At 38.2% G+C, this 22,825-nt stretch overlaps 1 protein-coding gene across 4 annotated transcripts in view; it reads left to right on the top strand.

Annotated features, from left to right (window-relative positions):
* The window catches only part of adcyap1r1a (adenylate cyclase activating polypeptide 1a (pituitary) receptor type I), a 75,668-nt gene that overhangs the window by 11,227 nt on the left and 41,616 nt on the right, over positions 1 to 22,825 (top strand). For all 4 annotated transcript variants that reach the window (XM_022678723.2, XM_022678722.2, XM_022678725.2 and 1 more), the window contains exons 2-3: positions 4,848 to 5,035; positions 18,102 to 18,207. In XM_022678723.2, the coding sequence (XP_022534444.2) occupies positions 4,970 to 5,035; positions 18,102 to 18,207 (172 nt within the window). In that variant the 5' untranslated portion in view covers positions 4,848 to 4,969. The remainder of the gene's footprint in view (positions 1 to 4,847; positions 5,036 to 18,101; positions 18,208 to 22,825) is intronic.

The following is a 22,825-nucleotide window of genomic DNA, read 5'->3' as shown; positions in this document are numbered from 1 at the left end:
GAATTTAAAATGTAATTCTGTATTAAATTACGGCTTTTAGCTCTGCAATAACTGTATAGCTGTATAACACTGGATAGATCTGCATCTGTAGACAGTGATGATGTATCTGCTCTTCAGTCTGCAGAAGAAAAGGACCTGAAGGGAAACAGTGAAAAACACTGCTGTCATTTCCTGATATCTTCTTCTTTTTCTTCTTCTTCCATTTCCTGTTGATTGTGGAAGTGGTGGGGTGTGTGTGGTAGAGACACCCAGCTCACTCTGAGGGTCTGTATCATTATTTGATAGAGTGTACGAGTGCTGGGCTGGATGTAATTGGATTTAGGACCACAGGGTTAAGATGAAAGGATAGCAGAGTGTGTGGATGTTCGATTCATACACTATCTGTCCAAATGTTTGGAGAGATAATGGACTGGACACTCCTTCAAATAAATTTGTAAAAATTAATTAATTAATTAATTAATAAATACTGTAACTGTACCCATTGCTGACACAAATGTGCAAATGCACATCAGAATAGAACTGGACACAGTCTATGTGCTGCCACTATGGTCGGGATATCGCTGATTTCAATCCCTGTCATGCAGCTTGCCATCAGCTGCCGGAGCCCCGAGAGAGCACAGTTGGTCTTGCTTCTCTGGGTGGGTAGATGGCGCTCTTTCACCTCATCATTTCTAGGGTGGTGTGATGATACAATTTAGGAGCTTTAGTAGGCTACATGTGTTTTGCAGGATCTACAGGTCCAGCTGCAGCAACATCTGTATGTAAATGTGCTGCAGGATGCTATATGGAACCTGTATACCTCCATACCCACATGTATCTCATCTTGTATCCAGACTAGAGACTCCATCAGGGTCTAAACTAGAGCTTCCTTGGAAATGAAGAGAGCACTTCAGTTTCTGAATCAGTTTCTCGGATTTTGCTATTTATAGGTTTATGTTTCATTAAAATTAACTGTGTTGTTTTATCCTATAAACTACAGACAACATTTCTCCCAAATTCCAAATACAAATATCATCATTTAGAGCATTTATTTGCAGAAAATGAGAAATGGCTGAATTAACAAAAAAGATGCAGAGCTTTCAGACCTCAAATAATGCAAAGAAAACAAGTTTATATTCATAAAGTTTTAAGAGTTCAGAAACCAATATTTGGTGGAATAACCCTGGTTTTTAATCGCAGTTTTCTTGCATATTGGCATCATGTTCTCCTCCACCAGTCTTACACACTGCTTTTGGATAACTTTATGCTGCTTTACTCCTGGTGCAAAAATTCAAGCAGTTCAGTTTGGTTTGATGGCTTGTGATCATCAATATTTCTCTTGATTATATTACAGAGGTTTTCAATTTGGTTTCTCATTTTTTTCCAGAGCTGTGTATATATATATATATATATATATATATATATATATATATATATATATATATATGTGTGTTTTTGCGTAGTGTTATGTACATTTGCGTTCATTCTGTATGCCCATCTGTATATCAGGCAGATGTCCTATTCTGCGATTCGTTTCCCTGCAGCCTCTGTTTTTACGGGAAATAGCGTGAATGAGTCAAGAAGGAGTGACGACAGGAGGTGGTATAAATCCTCTGCTTTGTTTTGTCCTACACTCGTTACTGACGAAGGTCTTTACAGCCTCCTCAGATCATTAAATCTTCCCTTCTTCACAGATTCCAGTAAACACACTCTCCCTGCAGCTTCTCTACACACTCTGCTGATTGCGTCACTCCAGCTGTTCCGAAATGATTGGAATGCGTTTTTTCCTCGCAGCGCTCCGAACCAAATATTAAAATCCTCAAAAATAACGAAAAACAGCTTCGAATTTAGATGAGGGCACAATGTCATGGAGAAGGTCATGGGAATGTAGTGTAGTACATGCATTACATTGCATATGTATTGAAAGTTTGAGGATGATATGTATATGACATATACTATACACACCCAGCCATAACATTAGCACCGCTAACAGGTTATTTTATATTCTAGTTTATATTCTAGTTTCTTTAAAATATCCACCCTTTGCTCTGATTACTGATTTGCACACTCTTGTCATTATTCTCTCAATGAGCTTCAAGAGGTGGCCACCTGAAATGGCTTTCCAACAGTCTTGAAGGAAGGAGTTCCCAGAGGTGTTTATTAGCACTTGTTGGCTCTTTGCCTTCTTCACTCTGTGCTCCAGCTCACCCCAAACCATCTGGATTGGGTTCAGGTCCGGTGACTGTGGAGGTCGGGTCATTTTTGTTAAGTACATTAAACTCCACATGTGTTCATTCATAGTTTTGATGCCTTCAGTGAGAATCTACAATGTAAATAGTCATGAAAATAAAGAAAATGCATTGAAAAAGAGAAGGTGTGTCCAAACTTTTGGCCTGTACTATATATCGTTTAAGCATCGTCATGGAGATGTGCGCTTGCGCAATAGTCACATCGCAGGACGTGTGATGTCACATGTTGCAATGTTTCGATTCTTGGCACAAGAAGCAGATACACAGCGCTGTCTCTGTGTCTGTGTGAGTGACAGGCTGCAGCTGCCTGAGAAGCATGAGGGGGAGGGGGAGGAGTAAACACGAGGTAACTACACACATGCCCTCCATCCACATGGTTGGGCACGTGCTTGTAAACGTGGACACGTGTGGAAAGCTGTGCACCTCAGTCCAGCACAGTTTTTCAGTGCGAATATTTCCAGTTACAGCTGAATTCACGCATTTAATCCCAGAAATACAAACGCTCTTATTAACCTTTTAAAAAATCATTTAAATGCCATATTAAAGGCCGATTACTGTTGTTTTGCTGTTTTACTCAGGTTTTGAGAGCTTGGAACTGACTCAGCTCTTGATTGGTCCGGATGCGAGACAGCAAGCGGGTGGGGACAGGGCTGGTGACGTCAAGAGTCTGCATTGTTTAATATTGCAATATGAATATTGTAGAAAAAAGTACATTTGCAATGTAATTTTTTTTTTATATTGTGCAGCCCTAGTATAAAACATTAAATATATTTATCTACAGTAGCATCTGTCAAAAGGTGGGATCTACATATTAGGCAGTGAGTGAACAGTCTTATTGTTTAATAAATTTATATCAAAGTTTTCCCATTTTCTCCCAATTTAGCTATAGGCCAACTGTCCCACCCATTCAGCTGCTACTCAGCTGTATATCCCCAATCATTAGTGATGCCACAACACAAGGAGGGTGAAGACTAGCACATGCCTCCTCCGATAAATGTGAAGTCAGACTCCGCCTCTTTTTGATGCAACATTGCTGAGTGGCATCATCACAGCGCACTCGGAGGAAAGCCCAGCGACTCGGTTCGGATACATCAGCTCACAGATGCAGCCTTGTGCTGATCAACATCACCCTAGGAGTGATGAGGGAAGAGAGAGCGCCATCTACTGCACCCAGAGAGAGCAAGGCCAGTTGTGCTCTCTCGGGGATCTGGCAGCTGATGGCAAGCCGTATGACCTGGATTCGGGTCATGAGCATCTAAGGCTTACTGCCGCACAGCTTTAACTTATCTGCCACTTATATTAGATCATATGGCTCAAATCTAGACAAAGCTGGGACCTAGCCCATGTAATACTTGGCAAGTAGTACTAATATTATATATACACACTATTTATACACTATATGTGTGCAACTGTATATTGTATCATACACACTATGCACTACAGGTGCATCTCAAAATATTTAGAATATCATTGAAAAGTTACTTTATGTCAGTAATTCAGTTCAAAATGTGAAACGCATATATTATATAGATGTATTAAAAACAGAGTGATCTATTTTAAGTGTTTATTTCTTTACTGTTGATGATTATGGCTTACAGCCAATGAAAACTGCCAAAAAACAGTGTCTCAGAAAAGACAAATTGGTACTTTTGGCAGTGTGGGCAGTGTGCCAAGTCCTGCTGGAAAATGAAATCTGCATCTCCATAAAAGTTGTCAGTAGCAGAGGGAAGCATGAAGTGCTGTAAGATTTTGTGGGAAAACAAAACTGCACTGACTTTAGACTTGATAATAAAACACAGTGGATCAACACCAGCAGATGACATGTCTCTCCAAACCATCACTGATTGGTGGAAACTTCACTCCAGACCTCAAGCAGTTTGGACTGTGTGTCTCTCCAGTCTTCCTCCAGACTCTGCTCCCTAGATTTACACATGAAATGTAAAATTTACTGATGATCAGTGATGGTTTGAAGAGACATGTCATCTGCTGGTGTTGATCCACTGTGTTTTATCAAGTATGTAAGTATCATTTTTTTACAAGGTGATCCTGAAACCCCATTAAGAGTGTATAACTCAGCCTAGTATGAATGGTAGAACACTAACTGGATACCCCTCTTGAGAGTTCATCACTCCACACCCAGTACAGCAAGTGTTACACCCATAAATTTGCCCTTATTTATATGTAGATGTGTTTGGACTGATATTGGAACATAGCCCAGCCTGAGTGTGTTGGCTGATGAATAATATTGTAATCAATTATAATTAATTGTAACATAATACAAGGATTGGAAACTTTAATGTGCAGTAAGAGATGTACTCATTAAGCTAAAGTAATATGGTTAACTGGATTCCCCTCTTGAGAGTTCATCACCCAGCCCAGTACAGCAAGTGTTACACCCATAAATGTCACCTTATTTATATGTAGATGTGTTTGGACTGATATTGGAACGTAGCCCATCTTTTTTTTTTATTGTGGCCAGAAATTGAGTGCGTAGGCTGATAAATAATATTGCAATCAATTATGATTAATTGTAACATAATATATTTATTGAAAAATTGAATGTTCATTAATCGATGAGCTTATTAAACTTAAGTTAATATGTATATGTTTTTTTTCCAGGTTGTTTTAGGCTGAGTGAGCGGAGAGCGGAGGCAGTGCCGAGGCCCTGACCGCTCTGTCCACTTCTTCTGAGACCACTCAGCTCTCTGTGACTGATCGCTCCCCACGGCACAGGCAGCAGAATGAAGCGTCCGGCGGCCATCTTCCTCCCCGTCCTCCCCTTCCTCACCCTCCTCTTCATCTCTCTGGTGAGGGCACGCACAGTACACCATCACCCCGCAGTCCAGATATTGTGTGTGTGTGTTTTCGGACTGATTTAACTTCATTAATCAGAAGAAAATTCACTTTTCCCCAAACTTTTCACCTCTAGTGCATCTGTACAGACATGAGTGTTAGTGTGCTAGCGTTCAGTGGCTTGCAAAAGTATTCATACCCTTTGAACACACAAAGTGGTCCCCTTTTCTCTGAGTGCAACCAGTTGCATTCAGAAGTTGCCTGATGACTGCTAATGACTAAAAAGAGTCCACCCGTGTGTAATCTAATCTCAGTACAAACACAGCTGCTCCGGACTCAGAGGTTGGTTATTAAGTGAATATTGGGGAGTAATCATGAAGCATCATGAAGTCCAAAGAACAAAGAACACACCAGACAAGTCAGGAATAAGCAGAGGTGGAAAGTAATGAATTACATTTACTCAAGTTACTGTAATTGAGTAGATTTTATGAGTAATTTGTAATTGTTAAAGTAGCTTTTAAAATAGGTATAGCATAGCAATTGCAAGTTAAAAAATAACAATGAACTGTAAAACTGTAAAAATACAGTTTATAGTCACATATATGACCATAAGAAAAGTTATGGTCATATAGGTGACTATAAACCATATTTTTTCAAGGTAAAAAAAATTGGATCATTGGATCAAAAAATTGGAAAAAATATCATGTGAGATAATAGTTCATTAAAAGCCATTTAACTTATGATTTGTTGTAATTTTTACATCAAATAACTATGTAACTTTTACTCAAAGTACATTTTAAATTGAGTACTTTTTTACTTTTACTGGAGTAGATTTTTAGATGAGTACTTTTACTTTTACTTGAGTAGAATTTTAGCAAAGTAAAGGTACTTTTACTTTATTACAATTTTTCTGTACTTTTTGTAAACCTACCAAGACAAGGCGGTCTACCTAAAAACGTACAGACCGAACAAGGAGAGCACTGATCAGAGATGCAGCCAAGAGGCCCATGGTGACTCTGGACGAAATGCAGAGATCCACAGCTCAGTTGGGGAATCTGTCCACAGGACAACTATTAGTCGTGCACTGCATAAGTTAGGTCTTTATGAAAGAATGCCATTGTTAAAAGAAAACCATTAAAGTCCCATTTACAGTTTGCCAAAAGCCATGTTGGGGATACAGCTAATATGTGGAATAAATATGCTTTGGTCAGATGAGACCAAAATTGAACTTTTTGGCCAAAAATGCAAAATGTGGCTATGTGCGGCAGAGACTTAAAACCGCACACCACTCTGAACACACCATCCCCACTGTGAAATATGGTGGTGGTGGCATCATGCTCTGAGGATGCTTCTCTTCAGCAGGGACAGGGCAGTTGGTCAGATACAGGTCAATCTTAGAAGAAAACCAGTTGGAATCTGCAAACAACCTGAGAATGGGGCGGAGGTTCACCTTCCAGCAGGACAATGACCCTAAACATAAAGCCAGGGCTACAATGGAATGGTTTAAATCAAGACATACAGTATTCATGTTTTAGAATGACCCAGTCAAAGTCTAGACCTAAACCCAATCGAGAATTTGTGGTAAGATCTGAAAACGGCTCTCTTTCAAATCTGACTGAGCTTGAGCTGTTTTGCAAAGAAGAATGGGCAAACATTTCAGTCACTAGATGTGCAAAGCTGGTGGAGACATACCCTGTAATCGCAGCAAAAGGTGGTTCCACAAAGTATTGACTCAGGGGGCATAAATACCTTTGCACATTAAATTCCAGTGAAATATATTTATTTTAATTGTTGTAATGTGACAAAATATGGAAAAGTTCAAGGGGTATGAATACTTGACACTGACAATTTGCCTTAGCGCTGATGTTCTCCAGGGTCTCCAGAGTCAATGCAGATGTGGATATGTAGAGTGTGTGTGTGTGTGTGTGTGTGGGCGGACAGAGCTCCGTATGCAGCAGTACAGCAGAGGAGAGCAGGGGCTGCTGGGAGATGGAGCCGGTCCTCACACAGCAGATGGCTCTGCTGACAGCCCATCTGCAGGGACCCTGCAGGCCCACCGGTGCCAGTTTCAGATCCACACAGGCTTTGGATGATAAACGTTAAGCAGGATGGTCTCAGAGCTTCCCTCTGGGGAATGAAAGCAGTATAGTGATAGTATAGCGATAGTTTAGTGATAGTATAGCGATAGTTTAGTGATAGTATAGCGATAGTTTAGTGATAGTATTGTCTGGATTTAAAAATCTCTGCTGCTGTTTTTAACAGGCACATGTCACCCCGCTGCTCATTGAGCTCCATTGGCTACCATTTGCTGCTTGTATCAAATTCAAAGCTCTTACAATCGCCTACAAGGTGATGACAGAACAGGCTCCTTCCTACCTGCACTCACTCCTGAAGACAGAGCTCTTCAAAGAGCACTTACTCTCCTAACACCTCTAACTAACTAACTACCTTCTACTACCAGATCAGGAGAATCTCTCACTATCTTTAATAAACTCCTGAAGACTGAGCTCTTCAAAGAGTACTTACTCTCCTAACACCTCTAACTAACTACCTTCTACTACCAGATCAGGAGAATCTCTCACTATCTTTAATAAACTCCTGAAGACTGAGCTCTTCAAAGAGCTCTTACTCTCCTAACACCTCTAACTAACTACCTTCTACTACCAGATCAGGAGAATCTCTCATTATCTTTAATAGACTCCTGAAGACTGAGCTCTTCAAAGAGCACTTACTCTCCTAACACCTCTAACTAACTACCTTCTACTACCAGATCAGGAGAATCTCTCACTATCTTTAATAAACTCCTGAAGACTGAGCTCTTCAAAGAGCTCTTACTCTCCTAACACCTCTAACTAACTACCTTCTACTACCAGATCAGGAGAATCTCTCATTATCTTTAATAGACTCCTGAAGACTGAGCTCTTCAAAGAGCACTTACTCTCCTAACACCTCTAACTAACTACCTTCTACTACCAGATCAGGAGAATCTCTCATTATCTTTAATAAACTCCTGAAGACTGAGCTCTTCAAAGAGCTCTTACTCTCCTAACACCTCCAACACACTAACTACTTCTAACCTCATTTCCTTCTTCCCCTCCTTCACTCCTCTATCCCATTATTTCCCTTTGTCTTCCTTTAGGCCCTGTCTAAAGATGTTTTTACCTTTAACTTCTATTACTTTTGTACCAAATGTAACGTAATGTAATGGTCTTAATGATAAGACCTAAACATCAAGAAGGAGGACGGTTTTGGGGTTTTTGGAGCTTGGAGGTTGGAGATGTTTAGTGTGCTGGTGAAATGTGTGAAAAGTAAAGATGCGTCAGATATTCGGAAACTGAAATTATTCATCTGAAAATGACAAAAATGTACTTTTGTGTTTTGCTGTAAATGGTAAAAAGACTAAGGACCCTATGCAGCTAGATTTAGGGCATGTCGATCGGTGTGTCTTTGGTATCATGAGGGATACCAAAGCTCGAAACATGCAAAATGCATATAGTACTAATTTTCTTAATTAATCATGGGTGTTTTGGGCATAATGTGAAATAAACCAATCAGTGTGTTACTTTTCACTCCTATTAAGTACCAGGTGAGCTCTGACCTTGGCACATTCGTATTTTAACAGCCCGGCGCTTTTGCCTCTCTCAGCAGAGGATACTGATCTGCTCGTTCACACTGTGAAGATACACCAGCAGCTCATTTAAGGGAACAGCAATGTTATTTTATTCTTTATTCTGTTTATTGTTGAGTTAAAAGTTGGGTTTGTGCTGAGATGGACTCTGGGATGGACTCTGTTGATTGACTGTTGTCAGGGTTTTAATCAGTCAGTGGCGTACCTGTGTTTTCGCTGCCAAGATAGAAACATGCTAGAAATTTACCTGAACACACCTCACTTCTAGATCACCACTCCCATCAGTCTAGATTTATTCCTAAACTCTGACGCTATTTTAACAGTACGGGCGCAAGGCGTGAAAATAGACTGTTGATGGGTGTATGATAGGGCCCTATGTTTAATTCTGTTCAATGTAAGTTTCAGGCAAACTTTCATTATATTGCATCCCTAGTAAAAATTCAATAAAAACCCAGAACTTTTACAGTTTTTAAAGAAATTTCTCACAATCTCTAAATGTTTCCTATTCTTAAAAGTAAAGGTTCCTTCTTTGATTGCATAAAATACCATGATTTTGATGAAGGTTTTAAGCTTTCATTTATTTTTTTTAGGAAAAATTAAATAAAAAAATCCAACGATTTTCACATTTGGTAAATTTAATAAATTAGGTCAGATTTGAGAAGCATTGCTTTTGAGTTTTATTTATTGCCCAAGTGGTTTAACTGTAAAATGTTGCACGCTTACACTATTTTACAAAACAATATTTGTCTTTAAACAGCCATATATTTATTGATTTATGTATTTCTATATGTATTTATTCATTTATACATTAATTAAATTTTTGAGGAAAAAAAAATAAAAAAACGGTTTAACTGTAAAATGTTGCACTCTTACACTATTTTAAAAAGTAGATAAAATGTAAACAGCCATATACAGTATTTATTGTTTGATTTATTTCTACATGCATTTATTTATTTCTGCATTTATTTATTCATTCATTTTTTTATTTCAACATTTCCACATTTCTTCATGTATTTATTTATTTCTTTATTTCCATGATTCTTCATTTATTTATTTCTGTATTTCTGCATTTGTATGTTAATTAGGGAGGTGGTCCTTTCCTAGTTTTAAACCAATAAATATATAAGCTATTTCAAACTAGAGCTAAACTTACAAACCTAAAAGGAAACACAGGCTTGTTTTCTGAATAGTAAAGCTTGAGAAAACCAAACTAGAGATGCATGTGAGGGTTAAGCTAAATGCTAACCTGGCTACAATCAACACACTGCACATTATTTTCTTTAGTTCTTCCTGTTTTTCTGTGGGTTTTCTGTGTTTTTTTTGTGGTTTTTCTGTGGTTTGACTTCAAAGTGAGGACATTTTTAGCTTAGAAATGTATGAAAACACACACACACACACACACATGCTCAAACACACACTCTCTCACACACACACACTCATGCACACACACACAATCAGTCATGCTTAATTTGCTTTCCTGGAAGCCTGATTGCACTTGTGTAATCCGAGGCAATATGTGCATATTTAGCTGGTGAGACACGCTCTGTACGGGATTGAAGTGTAACAGTCTGAGCTATGAATAGTTCTCCAGCTTCTGGATTAAGCTAATATCATGCCGGCTTGTCCGCACGAACGCCGGGCGGCCATCAATCATCTGCGTTAAGTTATTGCCGTGTGAACGATCACTGGGAAAGTTCCCCGTCTTCTCCGAGACGCTGCTGGACTCCTTCATGCTGGAACACAGCGCTCGATATCAGCTCAGAGCATCAGCAGAAGCTGTGCGCGGATCCCAGCATAAGAATCACATTTACTTTTAATATATTCCTGATATGCTGCAGCTAAAGACGCGGCCTAAGGAAGCATTCGCATGTCTTTTTTGGCATCTAATTTGTTTCTGGTTATAGAACCAGGCTGTGTTCTGATCTGAAATAGCTAGCATGGTTTTTCTTTGCTGTTCTACACAGCCAATAAAACGCAGTTGTGTTATACTGCCTGCATTTATTTTTTTACAGTATTTTTTTTACAGTATTTTATGTTTTTTTATTAGCACAAACCAATGCACAGCGATATAATTATTAAAATATAATCTGTTTTGCTTTAAAAAAATACATTGGTACCACATTGAAACCACTTGGCAACACCTTAGCAACAGTTTGCCAACACCATAGAAGCTGCTGTTTTACAGCTTTAGGTGGTCCTGAAATAGAACTTAGTGACTCTCAAGAGTGATGGTAATTAAGGCAGTTTCAGTTTTGGATATCTCACAGATTCGTCCTTTCAGTCTCCTAACAATCCCTTTAAAGAAAGAAAACTGAAGACTTCTGACGCCACTAACCGGATACCCCCTTGAGAGTCTATAACTCAGCTGATTACAGAAGAGTATCAATGTTAGAACACTAACTGGATTCCCCTCTTAAGAGTTCGTCACTCAGCCCAGTACAGCCGAGTACAAATATTAGAACAGTAACTGGATTCCCTTCCTGAGAGTTCGTCGCTCAGCCCAATACAACAAGGGTTAGAACAAAGAAGAGTAAAGACTTCTGACACCGCTAACCAGATTCCCCTTCTTGAGAGTCTATAACTTGGCCAAGTACAGCGGAGTACACATTTTATAGGATTCCCCTCTAACAATCCCTGTAAAGAAAGAAGACTGAAGACTTCTGACGCCACTAACCGGATACCCCCTTGAGAGTCTATAACTCAGCTGAGTACAGACAAGTATCAATGTTAGAACACTAACTGGATGCCCCTCTTAAGAGTTCGTCACTCAGCCGAGTACAAATGTTAGAACACTACCTGGATTCCCCTCTCGAAAAGCTCGTCACTCAGCCCAATACAACAAGTGTTAGAACAAAGAAGAGTAAAGACCTCTGACACCACTAACCAGATACCCCTTCTTGAGAGTCTATAACTTGGCCAAGTACAGCGGAGTTCCCCTCTCGAAAAGTTCATCACTCAGCCCAGTACAACAAGGGTTAGAACACTAACTGGATTCCCATCTTGAGAGTGCATCACTTAGCCCAGTACAGTGACTGTCAGAACATTAAAGGGTTTCCTCTTTTGAGAATCCATAACTCAGCCAAGTACATCAAGAGTTAGAACACTAACTGGATTGCCCTCTTGAGAGTACATCACTTGGCCCAGTACAGTGAGTATCAGAACATTAAAAGGCTTTCTCTTTTTAAAGAGTCCATAACTCAGCCCAGTACAGTGAGTGTTAGAATACTAACTGGATACCCATCTTGAGAGTGCATCACTTAGCCCAGTACAGTGAGTATTAGAACATTAAAGGGTTTCCTCTTTTGAGAATCCATAACTCAGCCAAGTACATCAAGAGTTAGAACACTAACTGGATACCCCTCTCGAGTGTCCATCACATAGTCCCTAATGGGTTTGCCAGTGTGATGGTATGTACGAATGTTTCTGGAACCCCCCAAAAAGTTAAGTTAATATGCAGATATATTTAGTTCAAATCCCAATCAAGTTTAATTTAGGAATTCCATTGCAATGGAATTCCATTCCATTGGGACATTATGTGATAGATATGGACTGGTGCAACTGTCTAACTGCAAACCTGTCAAAAGGAAGGAGGTCGTTAGTTTGAATCCCATTTAACACCACAGTCCTCCATGTTTAGAAGTGTAAGAAAGGGAAGGCCATAACTCCAGGTTATAGAGGGATTTTTAGTTTGCTCATGGGGATAATCAATAAACAAACCAAGGGGGAGGAGCTTAAACATTGTTTTTTTTTACATTTTAGGTACAGCTAATTCGTTTTTAAGACTCAGCTCACTAAGAATTGTTCCTGTTGACCAAAAAAGAAAAAGATTTAGTAGAACTTCTGACAAAAGAGTTTAAAAAACGTACTGAAATAAATCTCAAACCCAATTTGGAAAGGTCAATTTACGTTCACGCCCCGTCAAACTGGGTGAGTGACCTGGAAACAAACTCCTACAGTATATACCAACTGTCCAATCGTAGCGCAGCAGCTACAAGTAGGCATGGGCACATCTGACAAGCTTTCAGAACGATGGGTGATCAACCATGGAGAAAGACATTTGTAGTGTCCAAACTGGTCGTGTTGGGCAGAAAAAAGGTCAACTGCCCATTATTTTATTCATTTCAAAGTTTGACAGAACAGTGCAGTTCCTTTTTTCACTTTTCTACAGTAGTGTGTGAAGCTCTCTGTGAGACACCAGTGTCTGTTGTAACCATAGCTGGACAGAGCATTGTCTCTCTAAAGTGAAGCCACCACAGGTCGGGCGCCCCCTGCTGTTCGGTTTCAGAAAGCTGTGTAACCCCACCCATCCCCATAGGTTTTAAAGGCAAAACAGACAACTTTCGATCACGTTTTTTTCTAATATACTGTAATTCTACCTCTATTATTTAAATACAGCAGCTAGTGTACCCTCTGCTTATATTGTCAATTTTTTATATCTTTACAGAATTCATTTTTTAAAACGTTATTCAGCTCTGTTCAAAAAAGGTGCGGTTATTGTAAAAGGGCGGGGTTGACCAATGACTGTATGAGTGAGCTCTGTGGAGGCAGCCCTCAGGGGCGGGGTTATTTAAATGAGTAGGCAGTCTCTCCACAGTCTTTCTCCCTCCTCTGGTCTCTACTGCGCAGACTCTACTGGCGGTTTCAGGATCGCCAACATGGTGGAACATTTTGGCTTCATTTTTATTGAACGAAAGGGAACGGCGACACGTCGTCCATTTTTGTTACAGTCTCTGGTTGTAACTAAGTTTGCATATTTAATTAAACATTAATATTTCCAATACAAATTAAACTATAGTATACACAGTGGTGTAAAAAAAGTATTTTCTCCCTACATATTTCTTTAGTTTTTGCTTTTTTGTCATACAGATATTTTTCCGATTATCAAACAAACTTTAATATCGGACAACCTGAGTAAACTGCCAACAAGTCTTTCACATCCCTGTGGAGGAATTTTGTTCCACTCTTCTTTACAGAATTGATTTAAGCCAGGGGTAAGATAGGACCACTAGTGTTTAATCAGACCACAACAAAAATACAGAGAAACAGAAATACCGAGAGTATATCCTCGCTGTCCAGTGAAAAACACTTATCTGCATTTTTGTCGATTTTTAGTTTACTACATAATTTGAACAGACAAACCGTCCCTTACACTGTGCCAAAATTTCTTGATAAACGGACCAATAGAAACTCCTCAAAATAACCTAAAATATACTCTTTTTACATTGAATTCTTCTGAAAGTATACAAGGTTTTTTTCTCTCTCCTGTAAAGTTGCTGTTTTGGAGATGCAACCATCATATCATTCATATACAACTCTGGAAAAAAATAAGAGACCACTTAAAAATGATGAGCTTCTTTCATTTTACCAATTTGAAAACCTCTTGAATTTTTGCACCAGGAGTAAAGCAGCATAAAGTTATCCAAAAGCAGTGTGTAAGACTGGTGGAGGAGAACATGATGCCAAGATGCATGAAAACTGTGATTAAAAACCAGGGTTATTCCACCAAATATTGATTTCTGGACTCTTAAAACTTAACATTAATTAATTAATATTAATTAACATTAATATGAACTTGTATTCTTTGCATTGTTTGAGGTCTGAAAGCTCTGCATCTTTTTTTGTTATTTCAGCCATTTCTCATTTTCTTCAAATAAATGCTCTAAAAATGACAATATTTTTATTTGGAATTTGGGAGAGATGTTGTCTGTAGTTTATAGAATAAAACAACAATGCTCATTTTATTAAAACATATAACTATAAATAGCAAAATCAGAGAAACTTAACAAGCATAGAAATGTATGGAATATTGACCGGATACATATTCTTAGATGTAAAATCCTGGGAAAAATAATGAAAAAAAAAAAACACTGCATTTAAGGTACTGTACTGGTACTGTAACTTGCCTATTCCATATTAATAAAGCATTGATTGTTGATTAGCTAATGATGGTGGCAGCCGGATGGTGGAAGACCGTGGGTTAACTGGCCGTCTACCAGTTGACTCCCTTCTTGTCCTGCTTCTTTAGTTTTGCTGGGTTTCTTGGAGGACGTTTTTGGGAGGATGAATGACCCAAAGTCTACTGTGCTTGTTGGCCACGTTAATATTAATAATAAATAGAAATATTTATAGCATAAAACAACAATGTTCAATTTTACTCAAATATATACCTATAAATAGCAAAATCAGAGAAACTGATTCAGAAACTGAAGTATTCTCTTCATTTTTTCCAGAGCTGTATATATTTATATGTATATGTATATATTTTTTGACATGCCCCAATGGGAATCTCCATGAACTGTCAGGGGATGTGGGGGAAGTCTTGAGAAAAGCTCTCAGAGGCATGTTACAGATGATTTGGCTCAGCTGAGACTTTTTGGAGTTCCTCTTCTCAGTATACATATAACTGAGTCACTGCTGGCCCAGGCTCAGTGTGTGCAGGCTCTATGCCAAGACCCACAGCATATGTGGTATTAGAAGTTAATGGGTCAAATCCGGCAGCGAGAGAGAGAGAGAGAGAGAGAGGGAGCAGATATGTTGACTTTGTGTTGGAAGGCTGAGGGCCGGCTGCCTCCGTGCCCTTGGGAAAGACATTAAAGCCATTAAACGGTTTGGACAAAATGGTCACTTTACCCCCGAATGAAGCAAAGACATGTTTATATGTGTTATAGGTTTGCTTTTGCAGCTCTGTGCAGAAGATACAAGGCTAATGGACAATCCCAAATCAATGCAAAAACCAGAGGTGGAAAGTAATGAATTACATTTACTCAAGTTACTGTAATTGAGTAGATTTTAAAGTAGTTTTTAAAATAGGTAATTTTACCTTTACTCAAGTACATTTTGACACAAGTTATTTACTTTGATACATTGGAGAACTCCCCATTACTGAGTAAAAAATACTATGCTGGGGAAAAAAAAAACAATTGTCTAAATTAAAAAAACAAAAAAAACAGTAAAAAAGTGGCAAGGATGCTCACGCATGGAATAACGAGGCAATAACCTCCTCATGCAATACAAAATGTGCAAAATGGATGATAGAAACCTATGCCACTTGTTCTTGAAAATGTTTCCTGGGGTGGTCTGAACAAATACTGCCTGAAAGAACCAAATTATTATGGGAAATAATAGTTCGTTAAAAACAATTTAATTTATGATTTGTTTTTACTTTTTTACATCAAATAATTAAAAGTAACTATGTAACTTTTACTCAAAGTACATTTTAAATTGAGTACTTTTTTACGTTTACTCGAGTTGATATTTAGATGGGTACTTTTACTTTTACTTGAGTAGAATTTTAGCAAATTTAAGGTACTTTTACTTAATTACAATTTTTCAGTACTTTTTCCAGTTACATTCACAGAAACCACTTTAAACTATACTGTTAAAAAAACATACAATCCTTATTTTAACCATGTCCAGAAGCAGCGTCGACTTTTCTGAGCTGTAGCAACAGAGCTATTTTAGCTCAAATTAAGAGGCCACTTCAGTTTCTGAATCAGTTTCTCTGATTTTGCTATTTATAGGTTTATGTTTGAGTAAATTGAACAAATCTGAACATTTTAAGAGCTCAGAAACCTATATTTGGTGGAATAACCCTGTTGGTTTTTAATTACAGTTTTTTGATGCATCATGGCATCATGTTCTCCTCCACTAGTCTTACACACTGCTTTTGGATAACTTCATGCTACTCAATCCTGGTGCAAAAAAATCCAGCAGTTCAGTTTGGTGGTTTGATGGCTTGTGATCATCCATCTTCCTCTTACTTATATTCCAGAGGTTTTCAATTTGGTAAAATCAAAGGAATTTATCATTTTTAAAGCTCCACTAGGTAGGATTGAGATTTTGTGCTCGTGGGCTCCCCCTACAGTTGCAGAGTGTAATAAAGGTTTCAGGCGGATTAGTTTCACTTTCTCGTTTTCTGGCTTTCACAGACATATTCGGTCTCTTTCCAGCTTCTGCCAGAGTGTCTGTATGTTAGTTTGTGCAGAATGAACCAGTAGTCCTTGTAGAACTGTTAGAACTAAAGGTCGGAAAGCAGGTCGCAGTTCTCGCGAGCGTTGGTCGCAGCCGCCTCGGAAAACTTACAGAGTCTGGTTTGAGCTCAGAGGAGCTCCGGCACAGACACGAGAGCACCGCTATTCCTCCTATTACACCTCAATGCAGCGCTGCAGTGAGTTTCAAGCTGTAATTTTACTTCTCTAAAAAAATCAAAAATCAAGAAAATTCTAATTAGTGCTGCTTTAAGTGGTCTCATTTTTTTCAATGAGCGTAGTGGTCTTGAAAAAAGGTGTGTTCAGGTTAATTTTGGGTCTATTGATATTTTGCTATCTTCTGTGGTATAGTGCATTACAACACTACATTGTACAATGTTCGGTAACACTTTCTATGAATGTCATCTTTATTAGACTCTATAACTACATTCATAATATATTATAATGCATTCATAAGGCATTATAAACATGGCTATAAATATTTATAAAAATGCGTAACCCACTATAGCCATGTTTATTAAGCATTATGACTTGTGATCATAATACATTATAAGCTATGCTTATGATATACATGTTAAAATAGTATATCTCTATCGTTAAAGTTAATAGTCCCACAATGAAAGTCTGTCACTTTACTTAGAGCGCACAAAGACCTGTTATAATACATTATAATTGACTTTAACTAATATTATATTTAAGACAAGTATAATTCATGAGTGGTTAAAAATATATTTATATGATTATTGAGGGTGTGTTTATAAGTTGGAAGCTGTTTTAGTCATGATACAAGTCTACAAGCTGGGACTGAGTTTCTTGGCATTGACGTATAACATGTTATAAACACAGCTATTAATGCATTATAATCACAGTTCATGATGCATAATAAACATGGCTATGATGAATTATAGAGTTTTATAAATATGTATAGCCATGTTTATAATGCCTTATGAATGCATTATAATGTGTTATGAATATGTTTATAGAGTCTTATAGAGATGACATTCATAGAAAGTGTTACCCAATGTTCTTATGAACAGATATTATGAGGCATTATACGCCATTTCTTTGTAAACCATTATACTTGTAGTTTAAAATGTGTTATGAATGTTGCTATAAGTGCTTATGAGTTATTACACAGGCTAATTATAGTCATTATAAGGTATTATGCATGTCATATAATGCATTATGAATAAATTTTAAATTCTAAAATTAAATAAATGTCCAAGTATTTTGTATTTTGTTTCATACAGTTCCAATCTTTTCTAGCTTGGTGTTTTTGATGGTGAATAATCATCACAAGTAAGATCTATTAGGTATGTACACTATATTACAGTCTGTAGCTGAAGCATCATCTGAATTGAATGTGTCTCTGCTGAGCCCGAGCTCCGGAGCTTTTTATGGAGATGAAGTCTGAGTGATTCCATGCTGTGATGCTGTTGTTTATTGTCCTCTGTGCTGTTCCAGATGCAGCCCACACATTCTGAGATTTCCAACTGCGTCATCAAGAGAGAGCAGGAGAGATGCATGGAGAGGATCGCACTGCATGACCCCACACAGGACCAGGAGTTTGGTGAGTTTGAGATAATGAGATAGATCTGTTTTATCTGTTTTGTTGACCAGTGTCCCACACACTGGTCCAAAGCCCTTACACTCCATTGTTAGTACACAAATTTCAAGTTGTTTAAACTCAGAAACATAAGTTCCCCTGGTGCCTTACAAAGCTGAGTTAACTCAACTTGATAAAAACCTTTGTATCAACTCAATATGTTAAGTTAAACAAGTTGTTCAAATACTCCTTACTCATTGTTTCAACTTGATGCACTGAGTTAAAACAACTTAAGTGTTTAATTTGTCCTTTTAAAAAATGATCTGTTTAAAAACACAGAATTACTTTTTAGAGTGTTGGTGACTCACGCATAGCTGGATTACTGACCGGGCCAGTGGGGCCAGCGTCCAGGGGCCCTTAAGGTCAGGGGGGGCCCAGGGGGGCCTTGGCCCAAAACATTTTGCGATGCCTATCAATATTTATAATATCCGAGGCCCTCCATTTTAAGGATCCTTTGACTATTATGGACTATGACCCCAGGGCCTTTTGGGGGCCTTAGCCATGCTTTTGGAAGCCCTAGCAATGCTTTTGGGCCCCTTATGAAAATGGATAAGGCATTGACGCACTGCTTCCGTTGACTTCGACTTCTGGCTATTAGGGGTCCTAGGAATGAGGGGGGCATATTTTTAGAGGGCCCTGGTTATAAGAGCCCCTACCAGGGCACCCTAGGTAACTCTTTGCCCAGGGGCCCAGATTATCCTTAATCCATCCTTGGATTCACGCCGCACTCAAGGAGTCCGGAGATAGGCGTGTCCCTCCGCAGCTGAAAGTAATCCCCTTTAGTTTTTTGCTCCTTGTTATTATTAATTGCTATGCGTCAGTTAAAAAGTGTTGAGCCCAATGTGCCCACGGTTTTAAAGTTGTAAAAAGTACTCCAGTCTTTTCTAACTTGCTGTCTATCACTCTACCTCTCTGCATTTTCAGATCTTCTCACTTTCCTTTTTTTAACCAATAACTTAAAAACGTAAGTTGAATAAACTTGGGCAAATTTGAATAACTCACAGGAAGTTAAGACAATATGTTATTTTAAGTTATTTTTATTTAAAACGAAGGAACTTGAGTTCAATATACTAAACTTGTCATGGCAATTGGAATTGAAAAGAACAAATGAGTTCACATAACTTAATGTGGCTGTAATGTTTTACAGTGTAGAAAACATAAAAAAAGTCAATATATGTGATCAGCAATTTGTAATTTTTGGGTACATTACAAAAATAACCTGTTATAGGCCAAGAAGGTGTAGTCAATACCTTAAATTTAGTTCCCACTTTCACTTTACGTCTGATTTCCATCCAATTTTTTTTCCCATTTATTTACCCTTTCCCCCAAACAAACCTACCGATTGGTCAATATGGTTGTGACATCACATGACTGCGCCAGGACAATAAAACCACAAAGCAAACTCTATTTTTATAGAGACATTTTCAAACTTGCAAAAATATGCCTGATTAGTATGAAAAAAATACAAAGTAAAAATCCAGAGTGACTCTGTTATAAATTGACTGAAATGTTTAAATTAGCTGATCCTGAGGACCAATCAGAAGATCTACAGGATTTAACACAGTTAAGAACTGAATTTCAGAGATGTGTGCACATTAGCAGATGTTCTTTAAATGCACTTTTCCACATTTTTTGTTTGTATCCAAATCAAACTTATATAGTCGAAAAATGTGTAAAGCTAACAATAGCTGTGAAGAAGGACGAGTAAAGACTCCTGATGCTAACAAAGTGATACCCTCTTGAGAGTCCATCACTCAGCTCAAAATACCCCTCTCAATAGTCCATCACTTGGCTCAGTACAATGAGTATAAGAACACTAACTGGATACCCCTCTCAAAAGTCTATCACTTAGCCTTGAATACCCCTCCGAAGAGCCTATCATTTAGCCTACTACAGTAAGTATAAGAGCAGTAACTAGATTCCCCTCTTAAGAGTCCATCACATATTCAATACAGTAAGTATTACAATATTCATTGAATAACCCTCTCAAGAGTCCATAACTCAGCTGAATACAGTGAGTATTAGAACACTAACTAGAGACCCTTCTCAAGAGTTTATCACTCTGGCCACTCCACCGAATATTAGAACACTAACTGGATAACCCACTTGAGAGTCCATCACTTAGCCAATCTACAGTGTGTATCAGAACACTAACCAGATACACCTCCTAATAGTCCATCAGTTAGCCCAGTACAGTGAGTATTAGAATACTAACTGGAATCCACTCTCAAGAGTCCATCACATATTCAATACAGTGAGTATTACAATATTATTTGGATAGCGCTCTGAAGAGTCCATAATTTGTCTGAGTACAGTGAGTGTTAGAACACTTACAGGATACCCATCTCAAGAGGTCACACTTTGCCCAGTACAGTGAGTATAAGAATACTAACCAAATACCCCTCTTAAGAGTCAATCACTCATCCCAATACAGTGAGTATTATAATACTAACTGGAATCCCCTCTCAAGAGTCCATCACTCATCCCAATACAGTGAGTATTAGAATACTCACTGGATATCCCTCTCAAGAGCCCATCACTTTACTCAGTACAGTGATAATCAGAACACTAACTGGAAACCCCTTTCAAGAGTCCATCACTCATTCCAATACAGTGAGTATTAGAATACTAACTGGATATCCCTCTCAAGAGCCCATCACTTTATCCAGTACAGTGCTTATCAGAACACTAACTGAATACCCCTCTCAAGAGTCTATCACTTAGCCCAGTACAGTGAATATAACAATAATAAAATGGATACCCCTCTCTAGAGTCCATCACTTAGCCCAGTACAGTGAGTATCAGAACACTAATCAGATACCCCTCTTAATCACACTGAAAGTTGATTGGCATTAATTACTCACCCAAAAAAACAACTGATCACTAAAAGAAAATTAGTTCTTTTATGATTTGAGCTGTTTCATATTAATAACAGCATTAAATTAAATCAGCAAATAAACCAGCACTTTTTCCTCCCCCGAGTTCACTGAGTGCATTTCAGTCAATATGTATCTTTTATATCATTCCCACACTTACACACATGTGTACACACAGACACACACACACACACACACACACACACAGACACACACACACACACACACACACTCAAGTTTTCTTGTCTGAGTTTTATATTTATCGTCAGTAAACAGGAAGTGAAAGCTGTGACACCTGGCAGCAATTAGAGTGATGGAGACGTGGCTTCATTTCAACCAGCCTGAGAGAGAGAGAGAGAGAGAGAGAGACTTTTAAACCCCTTTTATTCAAACAACCAGTTCACATGCTAAGATTTAGAATTTAAAGAGTAACTTTCAAAAAATACCCCCCCCTCATAAAACCCCAAAACAAAAACCCAAAACAGAAACAGAACACTTATACACCAGCACACACACACACATATAGTTCACCAGTGAAATTGTAACACGCCTGTATCCTCAACAGATGCTATGCTGCCATTTATACACCATTTCTCCAGAACCATTATAAGAGTCTTTATAAAACACATACTCCATCCTGATACGTGACTCCACTAAAGCCTGGAACAGCTGAACCACCTGCACAGACCGACCCTCAGACTTCAGCCTGAAAGATTTCCACACAGCTAGAAAATTAGCCAGTGTACATTTAGCCCTGTTAGCCTTTGAGTACCTGCACCCAAATATAAACAGCGTGCAGGTAAACAAAGAGAGAGAGAGAGAGAGAGAGAGAGAGAGAGAGAGAGATGATTGTGATAAAGAGTTACAGAGATATATTAATAGACAGAGAAGTAGTGAAAGAAAGAGAATTAAAGAAAAAAATATGTAGAGAACAATTGAAAAATAGAGAACGTGTTTGGTAGAGGAGTGAGAGAATAATAGAAATAAGAGAGAGAGAGAGAGAGAGAGAGAGATGATTGTCATAAAGAGACAGATATATATTAATAGAGGTAGTGAGATAGATAGATAGATAGACAGACAGACAGACAGACAGACAGACAGACAGACAGACAGATAGATAGATAGATAGATAGATAGATAGATAGATAGATAGATAGATAGATAGAGGTAGGATAGAGAGATTATTAGAGGGTAAGATAGAGAGATATATAGAGAAAGTGATGGGTAGAGAAAAGAGAAGTAAAAAATAGAGATAGTGGGATAGAGGGTGAAAGAGACACAGAGAGATAGTAAAATAGATAGTTATAGAAAAGGAGAGAGAGAGAGAGACACTGAGAGAGAAAGAGAGAGAGAGAGAGAGAGAGGGAAACAGACAGGGAGAAAAATACAGTAGAGAAATAAAGATGAAGAGAGACAAGTAGTAGGAAGAGAAGGAACAAATCGAACAAGAATAAGAGAAAGAAAACATTAAAAAACTGAAATAGAAGAGGGTGTAAAAAAAGACAGGGAGAGAGAAGTAGAGGTAAAGATATAAAGAAAAAAAGAAAAAGAGAGAAGGATTGTGATAAAGAGATACAGAGAAATATAAATAGAGATAGAGGTAGTGATAAAGAAAGAATTAGATAGAAATGAATAGCGATGTGTGGAGAAAAAGAGAATAATAAGGAAAGTGATGAGTAGAGAGAGAGAAAAAAGAGAAATAAGTG

The sequence above is a fragment of the Astyanax mexicanus genome, chromosome 4, assembly GCF_023375975.1.
Source record: "Astyanax mexicanus isolate ESR-SI-001 chromosome 4, AstMex3_surface, whole genome shotgun sequence".
Lineage (NCBI taxonomy): Eukaryota > Metazoa > Chordata > Actinopteri > Characiformes > Acestrorhamphidae > Astyanax > Astyanax mexicanus.
This window is presented reverse-complemented; position numbering and strand designations above follow the sequence as displayed.